Raw genomic sequence first — 14,424 nt, forward strand, 5'->3', positions numbered from 1 at the left:
AGCTTTAGTTGCAAGGGAGATCAAATTATATAGAGGCCAAAGCAGGGATTTTGAGAACAGTCATGAGTAGGGTTTATTTATTTAAATATAGGGTTTATAATATATACATTAACCTTAACCATGGAGATTCTCCAGCCTTCAAGCTGTTCACTTGTGGTTGCCGTTGATCCTGCTTTGGCATGGGGAGGTAGGGTAGCGCAGTAGACACTAGCTTGAAGACATGTTTGTGAGGGAGACCAGAATGTTTTAAGACGGTAAGAGAGGCTAAACTGGATTAGGAAGACAGTGTCTTCTGAATTACTGTTACAGTGGTTGATGGATGGCCATAGGCTTTTCTCAAGTTAGTCCTCTTTTTATCTTTTTCCTGAACTAATTCTTGATTGTTGCATTCTGCTTGTGTAGTTACTTATCTAGAATGATAGTGTGTAGTACTGGAAGAATTATGTTCTCTGCTTGACTGGCCAGGCTCTGCAGAAATCTAAATAACAAACATTAAAGTTTTTATTGGTGACTGATAGAATTTTAGATTCCCTGGGTCGTATCTGACATACCAATGATGCTTGTGTACTACTGAGTTATTTACATTGGTCTAGCAAGAACTGTCTCTATTCTACTGCCTTTTATAGATCAATTTGTTTGTTTGTTTTGTTTTTTTCTTTTGTTAAACATACACCAACAGACTAACTCTAATGTCCATACCTCTCTTATGTGGCTTTTTCAAGGCTTTGGAGGTTCTTTTATTGCTCCCTCTCCATCACCATCCCCAGTTACTCCAGCTCAAACCAGCTTACTACAGCCTAACTTTGATGCAGCTTTTGGGTCAACAGCTCCAACGACTGGCAGTTCGTTTGATGCATCAGGTGAGCCACAGGGTTTCTTCCTATGAATTTTCTAATGTGTTTTAAGTTAATTAATGACACCATATTTAGGCTCTGAGTACAAGCAGTATCAGTAATTTCTTTGTTCCTTCTCTACTGGAAGAACTCAGGGTGATGTTTAGGCTGGCGTGCACTCAAGAGCTCTCTGTACCTATTTTCTATTCTCCTACATCAGTAAAAAACACACTAGTGTGAACATCCTTGCATGTGCCTGATTGCATGAATCAGGAATTACACAAGGAAAACACTGTTCTATAAATCAAGTATATAGGCAAGTCATCTTGCTGCTGCTGCTGAAGCTGTTCTTGAGCTTGCATGGCACCTGAGTGTACACAAAACAGAGACTGGGGTCATGTTCTTTGCCTGACTATAAGCTTAAACTGTCATCACTGCTATCGTTTTGTTTGCATCTCTTCCATTCTATATTTTCCATGCTGGGTCCTTGCTACAAACTTAAAATTGGTGAGTTCTGCAACTGTATAAGAAAAAATCGTTGAAGTAGTACTGCTGCTTGGTTATTTGGTTGCTTGCCAGTGCACATACTGCCCCTTTGTGTTGACTTAACATTAGCATGTACCTCAAATATGGATCAGAAGACAGAATGCTAGCATGAGATGTACCAGATGGTTTGACTTCGTGTGATCTAAAAAATGAACTTCTGAGTTTTATGACTGGACTAACGACTGTCAGTGTGGATGGTTCTGGTTCCTTCTGATCTAATAAGATGTTAGTAGGTTTTCCTGATTCCCTGCTGCTTGTGAGTGAATAATAACATCTTGAGACTTTCAATCCTGTTACCCTAAGATGTCAAGGTATAAGACTGCCTTTACCACAGTAATTCTGACTGGTGTTTGCTGCAAGATGTTAATTTAAAAAACTTTTTTAATTAATATCGCCTGACAAATGTGTGTAATCTAACATCTTTCTAAGGATGTCTGTAAGAAAAGTACTGTCGTGTGGAAGTGGTGCTGTATCTACACAGATTCAGCTCTCCAATGAATGTCCTTTTAGGCATGCCCTCCCATATTAGTTCTTATTGGTATAGCTCTTTCAGGATTACTGACATTTGGTGTCTAGTAAAACGACATGCATGCCCTTGTTGGCATTAATTGTAATGTCAGAGGATGTTTTGGTAAGACTTGTGATGTGGTTGTCTGTGATAGATATGTCAGAGCAACAGCAAAGTGGCAGGTAGTGTTTTCCTTACCAGAGATGCTGTTCTAACCCGTTTTCCTTTCACTTTCAGTGTTTGATGGCTTAGGTGATCTTCTTATGCCAACTATGGTTCCTTCTGGTCAATCTATAGCACCTTCAGCCACAGCAACAGTCACTGCTTCAGCAGCAAGCAAAGGCCTTGGAAGTGATCTTGATTCGTCTCTTGCAAACCTAGTAGGCAGTAAGTGACAAATTTTGGTTTTGAGTGGTGTGGCATACAACTGTGTTACTTTTCCACAGAGCCAAATACCCGTTTATTTTGATTTGTTTCAATGTCCTTCTGTTTCCCTGGGGAGATCGGGAAAGCTGTAGGCAGGAACAAGGCCTGATTCAGATAGCTTGTATTCTGGGTTCGTAACTTGTTGCTCTTTCTGCTCAGGATCCCAGTCAAATATTGGGTGTGTTTTGTAGCAAGTGAGTGTCCAAGGTACATTCAGAGGCATGTCAGACTCTTAATGGATGTGCCCTCTGGAAAGCAAAAAGGTGGAAAGGTGAAAATTGTCTACATCATCTGATAGCACTGTGCAAAATAAGCAGAAAAGCTGGTGAACACATAGATGATTTCTTGCTTAATGAGAGGAGGAATAGCAGTGGGGTGAGGCACACACAGCAGCCAGCAACAGACCTTCGCTCGTCAAGTGAACTTTCCAAAACATGTTCTTGAAATACTCACCTAGAATATGTTCTTTTTCCTGTAGTAGGAAAAGGGCTAGAGCCTTTATAACAAGAGATCAGTAGCCGCAGGCCCCCCAAAAGCCTAACAGGCACGCCTAGGCTAAGGTGTAATACTACTAAAGTCATACTTTGGAGGATTGTATAAATGGGATACTCTGTCAGTATACGTAAACGTACGCCAGCAAAGACCTAGCTGATCTTATGATGCCTACTTTTCTGTTAAGTATGTGAGGAAACTACCATGCTTGGAAGTCAGCAGGACTCTTAATCACTTGAAACCTTTTCTGCAAGTCATTTGGTATATCCAAGTTTGGGGGGGAAATCAAATTTAGCAGTCGGTGACTTATAGGACTTATACTGGTCATGTGAGAAAAGTATTCTTTAAAACTTAGCTTAAAACTTCTTCCGAAGAGTAATTAAGGAAACTACTTGGAGTTCTCATGTATGCTGGAGCAGATAAATCAGCGCAGAACTTCCAGGTGACATTGAGATTTACTTGTATGTTTCTATATGTATGAGGAACAGAAACTAGTGCTCTTATTCATGGTAAATAGTTCAGTGCTCTTAAATAACTTTGCATTTTGTAGACCTAAAATTCTTGTTACTTTGGTTTGCTTATGGAGCAAAAATTGCTTGCTAACGTATAAGGCATCTGCAGTGTTGCTAGAAGGGGTACATGTGGCCAGTCCTCCAATGCTGTCTAAATAAAGACAGCCAAAACGTTATTATTCCGTATAAGCCCAAGTGCAATGAAACATGAGCTGTTACTTTGACATGCTTTAATTTACTAAAAAAAACCTTTTTTTTTTTTTTCCCCCAATCTTTCTTAACGATTTTCAGATCTTGGAATTTCTGGCACCACTTCAAAAAAGTAAGTTCAACTTTAGAAAAACAAGCAAACAAAACCACCAACAACAAACTTTTCAACTCTGCTATATAGTCTTACATCTATTCCCGTGTTTATTAAGTTCATTATGTATCCCCTCCTCCCTCCCAAAAATCAGTTCACAAAATTCTGGAAAAAGTATTCTGTTCTATACAGGTTCACTGAATAATTAAGGTTAAATGTTCCTGACATGGCTTTTAGACGTGATGGCTTTAATCTGAGTCTTAATTATTTTTTAGATGTGTATTACTGTCTTCATATTGGATAGCTGGTTTCCAAACAACTTAAGATGAACAAATAGTCCAGATAATAAATTGTGTAGCTTCCCTCAGTAATACAGGCTAATGTGTAATAGTTTTGTTCATCTTTTTGCAGACACTGGATGTGCTTATCCTGTAGGCATTGGAATACTTGTAAAATAGAAAAAAAGTTTATTCCATGCAGTGAAAATCTTCCTTTTGCAAGAAGAAATATTTACAGAATTGCATTTATTTTTGAATATATCTTCTTAATCTGATTTCTTACTTCTCTGCTGAGTCTTCCTCTGTATGCAAGACCAGTTTATGGTGCATGTTCTTTAGAATGTTTTGTGCCTCTATGGAGATGATAGGACGGATATGTATAAGCACATAATGAGGTTTATCCCCAAAACTTAGCTTCCTACTTCATTCAAATGGTGTATCATATTCTGGATAGAGCAGCCTCTAACAAAATCTGGTTTTGCAGCAGCCCTTTTATTCTATGAATGATTTGTTTCTTTTGTATCTATCAACTTTTTTCAGAACTGAATGCTTTCCTCCTTCAGCTGTCAGAGCAAGATTTCCAGCAATGAAATGACCTTTCAAAGACTTCTAGCAGGCAGCTGTATTGCCTGGCACCAGTAGAATAGGCAGTAGCAGTCCCTCTTCCAACTTTGCAAGGGTATATGCAATAATATGTTACCTTCAGTCAATAATAAGTAAAACGTCTCTTTAATTCTCACCACAAAGGCCATAACCATTTTACTGACTTCAGTACAGCGTGTACGGGTGTGTACTGCTAACAACCCTTGAAACTGAGTGGCACTAAAAATGTAGTATCTTTCTGTTAATAACTGCATACACCATAAACTAATGTTAATGTATGCCACAACTGGTTTTCATTTTCACTGTGGAGGTATGCAAATAATAGCTCTGTCTCTCTCCCTGTCTATTAGGGGAGACCTCCAGTGGAATGCTGGGGAGAAAAAGTTAACAGGAGGAGCCAACTGGCAGCCAAAAGTAGCACCTGCAACATGGTCAACTGGTGGTGTCCCAAGTGGTCCATTGGTAGGTGGTCAATCCATTGATACCACTGGTATTGAAACATCAGTATTTTAGGAGACTATGCAATCATATGTGTAGGTACTACTCCTGTCTACTTCAGCTGAAGAGTTTCCTTCTGTATAAATTATATGATTGTTTCAAGTCACATTTTTAAGACCAGATTTACACTGGCATAAATAAATCATTGAGTCGAGATCAATGAAAAATACACTGGCATATGTATCAAGATGTTGCACTAATGATGTTACTCTACATAAACACTTAATACCTGTGGGCATTTCCAAGTGTCCACTTGTGACACTTGTGTGAGGTTAGCTGTACAGGTCTTGCCAGCACCAGGCTCAGGTCAGTTACCCAAAAGACAATGGTATTGGTCCAAAGTTGAATTACTGGAAGGAAAGAAGATAAATAGGTTTTTCTCAAGCTTTCCTGGAGTAAGTATTTGAAAAGACTACACAGTATTCAGGTCAGGTATTGACGCTGGGTTAGAAATGGGTAACTTGGTTAGCAGAGTAAAGCAGTCTGTTGGAAAAGTTAAGTTTGCCCTGTAAAACGTGTCAGGACACACTAACTTTGAGAAAAAAGGGTTGAATTGAGCTAAAAATCTAAATTTGGCATAAGAGCAACTTGTCATGAGTAAGTTACAAGAGTAATCCAAAGAGCAGTCATACCTCATCACATCAAAGTTAACACAGGGCATTAACAACCTCCATTTGAGATTGGGAAGGAAAGGACTGACAAGGAGGAGCATGATCAGTTCAGTTCCCTGCTTCCACAGCCAGATGTTAATGTGACTCTAAGTATGTTCTAATTTGTTCCTTAACCTTATGGAAGATACAAAAAATTCCCTGAACTTGGTATTTCATTGAACGTATTAGTTGTAACATCAACTTTTTTTCTTAATAGAAAGGCTGGGCAATACTGTACAGTGTAAGTGATTTTTTTTTTTTTTTGATCTCTTATTGTACTTACTAAACACAAAGATACTAACAGCATCTTACCTGCGCTACAGTTATTACTGCTGATTTAAAACTCACTAGAAAAATGCCTAATATGGCTGCTCTTGGACTGTCTGTCCAGCAGATAATTCTCAAGCAGTGTTTTGAATATGGTAGTAGTGATTAACCATTTCTGTGCTGCAAGCTTGAAAATAATGGCTTCAAACTGTCTTTGCTTTACTTGAATGTGAACTATCGGATGACTTGGACTACCCAAAATTTCTAACTTCTGTAACATCAGCCTGATCTTGTAGTGGGTGTACCATCTGATAAATAACAATTGTTTCTTGAAAGCTGAATGGTTTTGATAGCATTTCATGAAACGTGGGTGTAACTATAACAGTTATTTCTCTTAGCTTTACAATCTGTTTAAACTTTTACTAAAATACAGTGCTACAAGTGCTATAGTGTGTTGGCTTATCAATTATGAAATTGGGATGCTTTCTTACACTGTCTAGAAGGAGGAGGAAAGTACATACTTTCCTGGGCCTAATTTGAGTTGTATTTAGTAAATGGAGTCCCTTCATGGTGAGAATGGAGTCTGTCACCCATGCTTTCTTCTGAAGAAGCAAGCTGAGCATCAGCATAAGGACTCATTCATAAGGACTTTTTCGTTCTTTGAAGCATTGTGGTTTTGAGCTTAGGTATTATTTGCTGCATAACAGCCTTACTATCCAGAACAGCTCTGACAATGCTGGAGACTCCGTGCAGTTTCCAGATGCTTGGTGTGACAGGGATTCTTGCTTTTTTAAATTGTTTTAAAAACATTTTTTAGACAGGAGCCGTGCCTCCAGGAAGCGCTGTTGCTGCCGCAGGAGGTACTCCACCTGTCCCACAGCCAGGAGCCGCGTTTGGGATGGTGAGTCTCTTTTGTTACGCTGCTCTCCTTTCTCCACCCAGAACCGTACTCACGCTGCATTTATTCACAGCCCCCAGCAGGCGCAGGCGTTCCCATGATGCCCCAGCAGCCAGTTATGTACGGGCAGCCTATGATGAGGCCACCATTTGGAGCTGCCACTGGCCCTGGCGTGCAGGTATGTATTACTGCTACATGAATATTAATTGCTCTCCTTTTTTTATAAGGTGGCTTGTGTGGATGCATCATCTCAGCTCAGTTCTAACTATAGGTCTGTAAATGAAATTTCTTATGGTATGAGCTGCCTGACTTGCAACAGATCACATGAACTGCGTTGACTTTTTTATTTGTCAGTTCTCTTGTATGAGACAAGTGGAAGAGGTTTCCTACAGCTAACTACATCTAGATCTGGTTTTGGGTGTTATCTCAATAAAAACTCAAAGCTGATGGGCATTCCTGTTCTCTTCAGAGCTGGTAAAAGTTTGCTAGAGCTGTACTCAGCATCTTCCCTCCCAGCCAAAAAGATCCCTCAGAAAACTGTCCTTCTGCTTACGAACAGGCTTTCTCAGTTCATACAACTTTACCTCTTTCAGGCTGGTAGCTTGCTGGTCTTCTGTCAGTACATAACAAATACATTCTACTATGAATCACCATAAAGCATGTAACATTGGAGCACTCAGGATGCATGCTTTCCACAGTGATGCACAAATTGAAGTACTGTGGAGTGAAGTTTTTCTTCTAACTTACCTTAGGGTGGAGGAATGCAAATGAATAATCTTAATTTTTAATCACTCTGTATTCTTTTGTAAGCAATCAACCTGTAGCAAACCACACATTTTAAGTAAGGAACCACATCCCCATTAAAGTTTGTCTGGGTTTTCTGTGTAGAAATGGGAAGAACTTGAAACTAAGTGAGAAGGTATTTGGTGTTGCTTTTCCTCCCATCTTAAACAGTCTCTGCACTTAGATTATCAAGAATAATACTATGGGAGGCATAAACATTTTTTTTCTCAGAGAAGGGTAGTCATTGAGGTGCCAGAGCTGCATACATGATACCTCCAGTGCCGTGACTAAGGCAGGGATGGGGAGGAGTAAGGACAGAACAGCAGAATCATTTGGCTCCCTAGCAAGAAGAGGTGCATGGAACTTGAAAACCTGATATTTTCTGTGGAACAACTGATGATACTTGTACCTACCAGAGGAGGAACAGAGTATAGTATGGTCATGTCTCAAGTACCCTTTTGACTCTTATTTACATTACCAATGTAGAACAACTTGTACTATAATGCCAGTCACGGGGGGTTTCAGACATACCCTGCAGCATGCACTCTGCTTGCTCTGCACTTGGTGTTTAACATCTAACAGTTGCTTAACTTTCTGTCTGGGTTGATGATCCTAACACCATTCTGTCTTACAGAGAGAGGGTGATTTGAAGCTATGCTAATTAGAATATGTAGTATCTATACTCTTATCCGTTAAACCAGCCAAACACTGTTAACCCTTTAGGAAGGATGGACTCTAAACAATGCTTGAGCAAAATGGCAACATGCTGAACTTGCAGCAAAATGAGGACTTTGTATGCTTGCAGTGTGCTTATGTGAGAACCAGTTGTATCTACCTAATGCTTGTGTATCCTTGTCTGCTTTGTTTTTTTCTGCCTTCCTGGCTGGCGTCTGTTAGCTTTCTCCAAGCCCAACTCCTGCTACTCAGAGTCCCAAGAAACCTCCAACAAAGGACCCATTAGCGGATCTTAACATCAAGGATTTCTTGTAAACAATAAGGTATTCTGTGACTGCCTGCCTAAGCATGTTATGCTGTGGTACATGTCTGGCACACAGATGTCGATTAGGCCAGTGGATTAATCGTTAATGACTGATAAAATTGTAGCAGCAGAGATAGGTAGAAACATGCACTATAATGTGCTGGTTTAAACAGAAAACCAAATTCTCTGTCCACACTTTCAATTTTAGCCCAAAAGCTTGACTTTTGGCTAGGTTTGGTTTTGTTTGGGTTTTGTTTGTTTGTTTGTTGGGTTTTTTTCCAAAAGTGATTGCCAGGCAAAGTTATCTTCAATCTGTAACTTCCATTTTTACCTTGTTTCCATCCATGGGGTTTAGGTTTGGTTTTGTTGGGTTTTTTTGTTTGCTTGTTTCTTTCTTTCTTTTTCCTGAAATTAATACTGAAACAAATAGAATCATAACAGTATATAAATACTGGGGGCAAAACAGTGCTGAATAGTCCTGTTCCAGTCTTGTGGGTGTGGAAACGGATTTGGTATCATAGGTGTAAAGGGATCAAAAGAGGAAAAACTTATATATCCTGCTTTTCAATTTTCAAGGTGCTACTATTCTGAATGCTAAGGTTATGAGGTCCTGAGCAGTGCTGTGTAGGGCAACAGTGGGTAAATAAAAACAAAAAAAATGGAGGAGGAGTAAAAGAACAGTACTGCAGAAGGGAAGTTAAAAAGGCAAAGCCATCACTGTGAGGGTTTTGGAGCAGGATGTGAAGATGGCCAAGTAGATAAATCAGATTGAATTGAACACTTAAACCAATGAAAATACAATAATGCGGAAGTAAGGTAGGTATTTTATATTTAAGACTAGAATAATTTGCCAAGTGAGGATGATCATTACATATCTTTAAAGCCTTCTTCATAAGTCCCTTCTCTTTCTTCCTGTAGCTTAATTCAAAGCCATGTTCTAAGCCCATTCTGCACTTGAGTTAGCAGCAGTGGATGGGATCAGGCTTCTCTTGGCACGCACCACCCAGTCCCACTTCCGTCTTTTCCAAATTCCACCTCCAGGGGAGGTATACCTGGTACTTGGTGGAGATGGCCTGGAGTGGAGGTGTACCTTCATTGCTCGGACTCACTGGTTTCAATGGGTTTATAGTAGACAGATTCATAAGTGCTTGTGGGAAGACTGCTGTTCATGGTAACAACTCCTTTGAAGTGTGAAGTGAGGAGCAGTTTTGGTGCTCTTTCTAGAACGTGCTTTATCTAACTTACTATGTTAGTTTTCATCTAATATTTTCTATATTCACAGCTGCAGTTTTTCTGACTGGATGATAAAAACATGAGTTTGGAGTCTACAAACGGATGTTCAGAGTTTCAAAGTGAGCCACCAATACCAAACCCAGCGCTTACTCAGACTTTCTCTTCCTCCTGAAACGTGTAGCACAGCTGTGAAAGTGAACATTAGGAATGTGTACTACCTTAGCTGTTATCCCTACTCTCTCGAAATTTGTGTACTTGGGTTATTTGTGTTTTACAATTTAAACAATGGATGTATGTTTCTGATGCCTTCTAGTGCTTTTCTGAACCTATCCCACGGGGGCAGATTATGCAGCTGTTGTTTGGTGAGCCATTTGGAGCGATGTCTGTGGTTTTTGAAGGTTTCAATGTATATAACTTTTTGAGGACACCTAAAATTTCCCTAGGACTCAATTTCTCCTTTATCTGTTACAAAACATAGTGCGATAATACCAGATAGTAAGGAAAATACTTATGAAATTGTGCGGAATACATTTCTTTTTTTCCCAGTCACAGAAATCTCAATTGTCGTGAAAAAAATGTTTTATTTTTGTGGCACTGTATATGTTAAGATAATTAAAGTAATATAAAGGTAAACTTCCATAACAAAATACTTTTTCAATGATTCACCAAGAATGAAAAAACATATCTGAAAGAATACCATATTTATTGCTGGTTTTATTTTTAAAATCTTTTATTTTAATTATTTAAGTAAGTTTTTGCATTTAAAATTGGCATATTTATCAGTTCTTGCTAAATGCACTGAAAATATGTAAAGGGTCAATTTCTCTCCATGTAGTTGGAAAAAGCAACCATAGTTGTGCTGGCATGAAGGGATTTCAAATACGAGAGCACTCTTTGGTATATCTGTAGTCAAAACATTACAAGTGATGTTACTCATCTCTGTTCAGTTCTTATGTACATCTCTTAATTTAGTGCTTACCTGTGTACGCCTTAGGCTAGTGTTTTCTCCATTGCCCCGAATGCGCTGTGAGTAGCTTTTGTACTATTGGTGATTAGATTTAATTCTGATCCAGAGATCCATGCCCTTTACTGTACATACTGTGTTTCTTTAATTTTTATTTGTTCTCATACTGTTTCTGCTGATGGCTTGGCGTAAGATCTTGACTCTTCAATGAGGTCACTGTTGATCAGTGTTACAAGTGGCTTGGCAGTTCTCTGTAAAAGCATATTGGGTTGGAAAGATATTCATCTAAAGTCTTTCAAATGAACTATTTAATCAATGTATGGTACCATTAAAAGTGGTTGTATCTGAATTTGCTGTAGGGATAACATACACTGTTATGGGAAAGTTCTATAAAAAGCTAATTTCAAAATGGCTCTTCTTTGTATTTCAGTTTAAAAAAAAAATACAAAAAAACTAAAAAAAAAAAAAAAAAAAAAAACCAACCAAGCCAACCCAACAAGAAACCCCAGTGCATGTGTGTCCTCTGAGATGCAATAAACACCTTGATCAAAGTAAATGTCTTGTTGCCAGTTTCATGATCATTGAGATGTGCTGATCACAGTAATACACTTTGAGAGGGGAAAAATGCATATAGGTCTCAACACTGAGTCCGCTGCCTATGGTAATGACTTTTGCTGATCTTTAAGCATTGCAGGAGATATCCATGCAAAGCCAGACTGAGCACAAAGCCACAAGTAAAGTGGGGAGAGGGAGAAAAGAATTCCCTACTTTGACTTGTAACATCTCAGGAGGCTTCATTAGAGCTCTTTATCTCCTTAAACTGAGGTAATATTGGAACTGTGAAAGTTTATAATACTGGTCCTGATTTCTTTCCTGTGTGCCTATTCAAATAGCTTATTGAGAGGTAGCACAGCTACAATGCTACATGAATTGATTGTGCTGTAGTTCATCTTATGGCAGGATGAAAGGAAGAAAAAACATTTCATACAAAAGAGACTTTAATGTACTAAACTGTATGGTGTGATTTAGTGACAAAATGAAGTGATGAAACAGTACTGAATGCCAAAGACTGCTTCGAAGTACTTTGTAAGCAACAAAACACTGAAACAACTTGATCACGCTCTATTAAGGTTTGAATATTGAACTGGATTTCAAAGACTTACTGGATTTCAAAGACCAAGTTATGCAACTGTTTGGGGAGCGACATTGCTTAAGAGGTTTTTTTGGTTATTCATTTGGGTTTCTTTCACTCGCTACTATGTTGGTATTCTGAAATCTATCAAGTTTGGTCTTGGAAAAGTTGATATTATGCTTCAGCCTTAGGATGAGTGCCCTGTTGGGTCAGGGTGTTCTGGATTAGAAATCTGTAAGGCTCAGCAAATTACTGTTTTGTCGCTACTTGAGCATGAAACCCCCCGGAAAGTCTCACCATGGTTTTGCCCATCCTTCCTGTGTGCTATGTCTTGCCAAATGCAGGGAGTGCTTGACTTCCTACAACCATGTTGTGCATGTCTTCTCAAAGTAAGGACAGCATTTTCGGAGGACAGTCATAACCAAAGATGTACATACATTCAGACCAGTTCGTTGGTGTCTCATTCAAATTTAGATGATGAACTTGCAACGGAGCTGCAAATGAATGTTTGCAATGTTACATGTTTCAAGGGGGCAAATCTCAAGTGTGAGAGCTTTTTCTTTGCTGGGTACATACCCCTGCCATGCAGTAATTGCTGTTCTGCATCAACTTCAACTGTGTCTACAACCCTTGTACCTTGCTTTTGTTGGTCTTCTGTAGACCTCATGGCCAGTAGCTCCGTGCAGCCTGCAGTGTGTGTGGCATTTGATATCCTGTGAGGAAATAGAAGCCTGGACAGAAAACAAACTTTGTGGAAAAGTAAGAAGCTTTTGTGTGGTGGAAAGTAAAACTGGTGTATTTCTTCAGTGTGCTGAGTAAGGCTAAACAAAAGTGACTCATACTCCGTATCAGAGAGGAGTTACGAAATCTGGCTTGCAGGGAAAACAAGCAGTTGTCTCCTGTCCTGTAGAAAAGAACATGTTCTTGTTATCATCAAAGTTTCATCATCCAGGCATAAACGCATCTGTGTCCTGCTATGACTAACCACTTCTCAATAACAGCTATAGCAAAGAGTAGGTGGGTAGGAGGTTTCCCATCTGTGGGAGGGAGAAACTGTCTCCCTTCCCTGCATTTTTCATGACAGGAGGACAGGTTTTGGATGACCAATATGTCCCTTACCCAAGCTCTTGCTGTTCTGTGTGCTGGCTTCTTTAGAAGCTAGCGTCTCTACTACATGCCACTTCTGTAGCTCTCCCTTAAGTATTGTGTGCCTTAAGGAGTGGTGAATACTCAGTGTAGCAGTTTGAACAAAAACCCCCAACTTGTTCTTCAGAACTGACTGATGTTTTGAATGTTTGGGGTTAGCAGTGTCTCCTACTCCTCTTCCCCATTCATTTGTCATTAATTTTAATTGGCCTTATTTGAGAATTTCAGCTTTGTTTTATAATGTATGCCTTTCAAAACATACTGTAGCTTGAGTTAAGGGCTTCTGGATTGATGCTGGTGTTTACCCAGGGGAAAGCCTGGATGGTGAGAACTAAATTATTGCTGGCCTCTAAGATCCTGGAAACCACCTTAGCATTTCAGGCTGGTTGCAGAATCAGGCTGCTACCTGAACCTAAGGCAACTGCAAGGGCTAGAGGCTTGTCTTCACAACCAAACAGGAAAGTCTAGAGCAAAAACTGTAGCTGGGGTGGGAGGTGTTCATCTAGTTCATGAAACGTCCAGTATCCGCAGCTGACATGGTTTTGTCTTTTTGGCATGAATCTTGTCTCCTGCTCCTCCTTCCCCATTTCTCACCCCAGAATAAGAGCTGCCTGCTCAGGCAACTTACTCTGCACTGGGGGAAAAAAGTCCCAATGGCTTAATGCCTAGAAAAGCCAACTGAAACTTCCTGTGGTAAAAGTAATGGCAGTGACACAAAGATGATACATGGAGTTAGCGATCCAGCTCTTCTAGAAGATGAAATATATCAGAAATTTTATTAAAGAGAAAACCTTTTTCTCATGTGTTATATTGCTAGTGCTGTGAGCAGTGTGGGAAGTGGCAGACGCTGAGTGGTACTGAAGGGACAAATAAAGAATTTCAGAGATGGGATTACGGAAGGAGAGAGGCTATGCATATTTTAAAGCAGACAGCACTGCCATTTTTTCTGTTCCAGATCCTGGCTCCTTAAGCTTCACCACCTCTTCCTTTTCCCTTAATTAAACTTTGCAAACAATGTGGGTAGCAAAAGCCTGGCTTTAACCAACTGAAAGAGCAGCTTCAAAACCTTGACATTTGACTTTATTTCAAAGAATCAAGGAGGAGAATAGATAATTTCTCTTTTGAAATATGGGACAAAACAAGTTTAGTAGATCAGCAAGGGAAGAAATGGGGAAAAATTAGCAGTATTGAGACCAGTTTACAGATAACTTATTATACAAATTCTATCTTAGGTATTAGAGCATCTTTGAATCTACTGATTAATGAACCTGTGCACAAAGTAACTTCTGTTGTTCACTGGGCTTCAGCCACTTGGAGATTTCAGTCTTTACACTTTCATAGGAGAACCAAATTGTAGGGGCTGTTTCTGTGGGCA

General features: G+C 39.5%; 1 protein-coding gene across 24 annotated transcripts in view; it reads left to right on the forward strand.

Annotated features, from left to right (window-relative positions):
* The window catches only part of SNAP91 (synaptosome associated protein 91), a gene marked incomplete at both ends in the record, with an annotated part of 65,409 nt that extends 56,824 nt beyond the window's left edge, over positions 1–8,585 (forward strand). For 16 of the 24 annotated variants that reach the window (XM_080615467.1, XM_080615457.1, XM_080615449.1 and 13 more), the window contains 7 exons: positions 723–860; positions 2,125–2,274; positions 3,609–3,639; positions 4,850–4,961; positions 6,732–6,815; positions 6,886–6,990; positions 8,493–8,585. In XM_080615467.1, coding sequence (XP_080471593.1) covers positions 723–860; positions 2,125–2,274; positions 3,609–3,639; positions 4,850–4,961; positions 6,732–6,815; positions 6,886–6,990; positions 8,493–8,585 — 713 coding nt within the window. Of the gene's footprint in view, positions 1–722; positions 873–2,124; positions 2,275–3,608; positions 3,640–4,849; positions 4,962–5,864; positions 5,889–6,731; positions 6,816–6,885; positions 6,991–8,492 lie in introns of all 24 variants that reach the window. The other 8 variants (XM_080615465.1, XM_080615450.1, XM_080615455.1 and 5 more) reach the window with 3 other exon arrangements.
* Positions 8,586–14,424: the final 5,839 nt, after the last annotated feature.

Source organism: Psittacula echo, assembly GCF_963264785.1.
Source record: "Psittacula echo genome assembly, chromosome: 4".
Lineage (NCBI taxonomy): Eukaryota > Metazoa > Chordata > Aves > Psittaciformes > Psittacidae > Psittacula > Psittacula echo.